This window comes from Condylura cristata, unplaced genomic scaffold, assembly GCF_000260355.1.
Source record: "Condylura cristata isolate star-nosed mole 26May11 unplaced genomic scaffold, ConCri1.0 scaffold00021, whole genome shotgun sequence".
Taxonomy (NCBI): domain Eukaryota; kingdom Metazoa; phylum Chordata; class Mammalia; order Eulipotyphla; family Talpidae; genus Condylura; species Condylura cristata.
Window position 1 is genome coordinate 38,150,733 of NW_004567122.1, and position 5,596 is coordinate 38,156,328.

Consider the following 5,596-nt stretch of genomic DNA (forward strand, 5'->3'; position numbering starts at 1 on the left):
GGGGGGGGGGGGGGGGGGGGTTGGGGGAGCTGAGGGGTTTCCTTCTTTCCCGATCTTCTACATTTTCCAGGTTGTGGAGGCCAATTCCTGGGTGGAGGAGAAGGATCCTCTTGTAGCTGAGGGAAGCTGGACCCTCCCCTGGCTCTGTGCCCTGTCTCCTCCCAGCTGAACCAGAGAGCGAGCAGATGAAAGCTGGGCCTATCAGACAAGACTGGCCCCGTTTGGCCCAGATGCCAGGGGCAGAGGCCCAAATCCAGAATTCTGACATCTTTTCCATTTACAGTCACCCAGGACAGTCACACCAAGAGAAGGAAATGCGGGTCTTGCAACTTCAAACTTGAACCTGGCTATCAGGCCTCACTGCTGGAAATGCCAGGACTAATTATTTTTATACATGGTGCAGTCATCTTGTGCATAGTACACGATGATCGCGCTGCAGCTAAAAGCATTAATTTGTTGAATGTAAGCATATACATTATGCAATGACTTTTGTAAGACTGAAATGTCTTCATTTTATAATATGCAGGAAAACTCAAGAAATGGAGGAACAGTTCTTCTTGTGACATCTGAGGTGCTTCTCTGCTGTGAAAGGAGGGAATCTAGGGCCCAGTAAATGAGGAGCAGTTCCTTTATCAAGATCACTCATCAGAGTGTACAAGAACTCAGAGCCCTGAGGCCCCATTCCTGGACTTTCCCTTGCCTGTACCCCACCCCCGTATGCCCTGGCAGACACAGACTCTTTCTAAAACACAAATTAGATTCTGTTACCCCTGGCTTCAGGTGCTCCCACAGCTCCACAGTGTACACTCAGTGCTCTGCCTCCATGGGGGATTGTTCCCGGACCCCCCGCTTTTCCCCAGATACCAAAAGCCACGGATGCTCCAGTCCCTTCTGTAAAGTGGGGCACTGTTTTCCTATAACTGACCTACAACCTCACCTATGTGCTAAATCACCTCTATATAACTTGCGACACCTAAATAAATAGCTGTTACGCTATATGGTTTAGGGAATAATGGCAATTTTAAGGATGTCCTTGTCCAGATGCGTGTGTACTTGTATCGGTACAGGCCCAACCGCTGGCAGGGCAGCTCTGCAGCACCCTGGATTTTCAATGTGCAGTCAGTTGCATGCACAGAGGCAGAGCCATGGCTACGAGAGGCCACGGTCTGTGTAATTCAGTCAGAACAACAGGGCCCTGCTTCAGCCTGAAGCCCAGACACATGAGCCTCCTTTCTGGCCTCAAGCACATAAGCCCCTTCCCACCTCAGGGCTTTGCTCCTGCCGAGCCCTCGACCTGGAAATTTCTCCTCCTGGGCTTTCCTGTAGCTGCTGCCTTCTCAGACCGGTTCAAGCCTAAAGTCAGCTCCTCAGAAAGCTTCCCCACCTGACTTCACTGAGCGTCAGTCCTGCGCTACCCATTCACACTACCCTCTTGCTTTCTGAATGTACCCAGTTCAGATGTGTGCGGGGGTGGGTGGAAACTCGGGGGTACAGCTTCTGCAACCAGCCAGTGCCGGGGGGCAGAGGAGAGATGCACAGTAAGGTAAAGCGGGAGTGGGGGCAGCATGGAAGCAGTGGGGTGGCCTGGGGGCTCTGCCAGTGCGGGGAGTGGCTGCAACAGACAGTGGGGTCTCCTTGGAGGCACAGGAGCCAGGGGAGAACAGGTTATGGCCCGGCCTTCTGTAGGGCTCAACAGGAGCTCCCAGTGCTGGGCTGCTGGAGAAAACCCCAAGGCCCCAGAGTGACTGGCAGAGACTGAGAGAAAGATGAGGAAGAGGGAAAGAAGGACTTGATCTGTGGGACCTCCTCACAGGTTTGATGCTGGAGGGCAACCTGACCGAGGTCACACCTCCCGGGGTCTCTGCAGGGAGTCTTGGAAGTGACCTTCAGCCCTTGGGATGGACAGTAGGGCCGGAGGTCACTTCCCCAAGCCAGTCACCTTGGGCTGCACCCCCCAGATGCCCCACGGTGTTCCTTAGCCTTCTCCGTCTGTGCCGGAGTCCTGCCTAGGAACTTGGGCTGCATATTTTTAAAGACAACCAAGGAGATTTGGCTGGGATTAGGACGGGCAGTGTTTACTTTTCATCTCACATCTTTATGGTTTCTTTGACTTGTTTATGTTACGATGTCTTTATTTAAAAGACAAGTTTAAAACTATAGATTAAAAAATCTCTCCTGCATTTGGGAACCAGTCACTGCAAGAGGCCAAGCGGGTGGGGCAGGGGAAATGTGGCTCCTGGGAGGGGCAGACAGACGCCCCCAAGGCTCCTGTTTCCAACTACCAAGTCACCCCCAGAGTGCCAGCGAGAAGCTTAGTGTGTGTTGCCAAAGATCCATCATCAAACCTCTCCCGACCAAGGGTGACAAACAAAGAAATCTGCTCAAGAAGCGCTGTTCCTCCCTCCCTGCTGGGGAGAAAAGCTTCTGGAAGCTTCCCCTGAGAGGCTCCCCACCCCCAACCTCTAAGCCCACCTGAGCTTGAGCCACCTGCCTCAGGGCTGCCCATAGAGCTAGGGCTGTCACTCTGTGTGGCTCTATGCTGTCCCAAGAGAGCCCAGTCACCTCCCAGAAAAGAGGCAATGTCCTTCTGTGGTGAACTGCTTCAGGAACCCAGCATCCAGGAAGACCTTGGGTCCACCTTCCACCTGGACAACCTCAGCATGTCACCCCAAGTCGTGGCTCTAGTCCTGTCACCATGGCATCTCAGAGATTGGGACCTCTGCCCTTACCCCTGCCAACACCAAGCTCAAAGGGGGTGCCACATGGCCACTCATCCCACCACAGTGGCATCTGGAGGCAAACGCCCCCCACCCTCCACACCCGCCCCTGCCCCTCTGGCTGCCCAGCCCTGGCCCTGGCTCTGGGCCTTTCACTTCAGCCTTTGTTCAGACCGTATGCCACCCAGAAGCCCTGGGTCTTCAGAGCCCACCTCGGCTTCTCGCTCCCCTCTGCTGACCCTCTTGTCCCTGCATGACACTGGGCTGCCTAAGGGGGCTTGGGTAACTAGGAGAAAATGCTAGGCTCCTGGCAACAGAGCCAGGGATGAAAGGCAGCAACATGCATCCAACATGAGTCTTGCTGGGAGACCTATGAATACCGTGTAGCACTTGTGTGAACCCCACACCTGCTGGGCTGCAGCCCAGACCCAGCTGAGGCCTGTGCCAGGCAAACACCTGGACAAAACAGCCCCCAAATTGTGTCTTCCCCCCCAAATGCATGCCAAGGGCTGTACAGCCCATACCTGCATCACTGCACCCAGCAGGCCCACCGACAAGGTGGTCCCCAAGGCAGTATTCAGAGTGAGACTGGATGTTTCATGATGGCCCATCCTCACATGCCTCGGGTCACCCCCAGGATATGTGAAGGGCAAGGAGCAAGTCTCCTGCAAAGGCTTCCTAAGTTTTAATGTTCCTACCAGTCACCTGTGTATCTTGTGAAAATGCAGATTTCCTTAAGCCTTCCTTGAGCCTGGAGTAAGGCTCAAGAAGTTGCATTTCTAATAACTTCCTGGTGAGCACTCCTGAGCGCTCTGTGGGGCTAGGAATACTTCCAAGACTTCCAAGACTTACCAGAACCCATATCACAGTCCCAACTAACCACACCCCTGGGCCAGAAACCCAGACACCAAGGGGTTTTGAAGCTCTCCAGGGAAACTTGGTATGGGGACAGGTTTGGGAACCACTGTGTCAAGGAGACATTAGGAGCCAAAAGTCCCCTGTGTGGCAAAGCCATGTGTCAGGTGTCCACAGGACACAAGTTGGAGCCACTGGGATTACAGCTAGTGCCCCCAGAACTGAGCTGACTTTAGGTGCTGGGTCACAAATGAGAACGTTCCCCACCCTCTGGGAGCAGACACTTCCAGGTCTCAAATAAGGAGCCAAACCAGAAAATGGGCTAAGCCCAACTGGGGGAAAGTCACTAAGGAAGTAAACAGCTAAGAGAGATCCAGAGTGAGGATGACCTCCTTAAACTTGGGAGAGGGGTGGCCATCAAGGCATGTGGCATTGATCTGGGACTTGGAGGTGGAGAAAGAGCCACTCTTGTAAGGATCCAGGTGAGGGCATTCAGGTGTAAAGGGTCATGGCAGAAAAGCAGGGACAGGAAGAGTCACTAGTGCTTTGTAGCTTCCAGTCGACTGGGGAGCAGCGTGCTGGCCTATGGGAGTGGCTAGATTCTTCCCAAAGGAAGGAAACAATGGGTCTGTTTCCATACAACCCACAGAAGGAGAACCCCACCTTTCCAGGAGCATCACCCAGGGAGAGAGACAGGTCTGGGTTCTAACCTGAAGCGTGGTGGGAAGCAAAGGGAAGAAGCCCCCAGAGTGTACCAGGTATGGATTCCCCGCCTACCTCTGGCTGAAAGCTTCTTGGTGTTGATGATCTTGGCAGCATACTCCTGGCCGGCCAGCACCTTCACACACCTGCGTACCACTGAGAAGGCTCCCCTGAAAGGATAGAGAAGGCATGAGAATGAGAGAGACCCCCAAGCGCTGTGTGGCCAGGGGAAGCCAGAGCCCATGCAGCTGCTGTGTGAGGGAGGGAGCCCTCCACTGGGGCCGCTGGAGTTCATGGGGGCATTGCATGGGAGTGAACTTCACGCATCCGGCTTCATGAGAGAGAGAGATGGACTTCCAGTGTTGTAATCAGTCATAATAAGTTAGATCATAAATTACAAAACAGTAAAATCATGTTGTGTTAAAATCGCAGAATCCAGTGGGTCCATGAAAGTTTTGAGTTCTTTCTTATTTGATTAGATGACACATGACAACACTTCAAAGTTCAAAAGGTACAAAAATGTAGTGAGACGGCTCCCTCACCCCTGTGCCCCGTCTCTTCCAAGTGCCCCCTCTTCAAAGTGCTTCCAGGTCCTAGAGCATTTCCTCTCAGACATGCTCCCACAGAGCCCCACTCTGGAATCACTGGGCCCAAAGAATCCTCCCACCAGGTGGGCCCCACCCCGACCCTCCTTTCCAGTCAATATTCTGGAGATCTCCTTCCAAGCTACAATATAAGGATCTCCTCATTAGATAATATTTGCATATTAGGTATGCAAAAATAGTTGCATAATCTACCTAAAAGTTAGGTTAGGTTTGTTTCTATTTGTCACTATTATAAGCAGGACTGCGATGATTAATTATGTCTCCCATTTGTGCAAGTATTTGTGGATAAACTTCTAGAACTGGTGTTTTTTGATCAAATGGTAAGTATGGCTTGGCAATTTTGACAGACAACAGGAGATTATTCATTTTAGAGGTGGTGCCAACTTCCAACTCCCACTAGTGTGTGAGTGAACAATATTTCCTTCGCTCTTGACAACGCAATGGGTTATTAGACTTTCTTATCTTTGCTAGGGAACAGGTGGAACATGGAAAGGCTAGGTGCAGGCTGGATATCCAATTCTCGTTTTAGGAGGGGCCGAGCATCTTTTCATATGTTTTAAAGGTCTCCTGGGATTTTTTTTTTTTAAAGATTTATTTATTTGTGCATACAGAACTGGGGTACAGGCCAGAGGCTCAGGGGGCGGTGAGAGGCTTCACCAGAGACAGAGTGGGGAACAGAACAGGCAGATCGATGAAGTACACTGCTGAGGGGAGCAG

At 52.1% G+C, this 5,596-nt stretch overlaps 1 protein-coding gene across 4 annotated transcripts in view; it reads right to left on the bottom strand.

Moving 5' to 3' along the window:
• Positions 1–5,596, bottom strand: part of CAMK2A (calcium/calmodulin-dependent protein kinase II alpha) — a 61,500-nt gene that overhangs the window by 42,671 nt on the left and 13,233 nt on the right. For all 4 annotated transcript variants that reach the window (XM_004686881.2, XM_012727901.1, XM_012727902.1 and 1 more), the window contains exon 2: positions 4,350–4,444. In XM_004686881.2, coding sequence (XP_004686938.1) covers positions 4,350–4,444 — 95 coding nt within the window. The remainder of the gene's footprint in view (positions 1–4,349; positions 4,445–5,596) is intronic.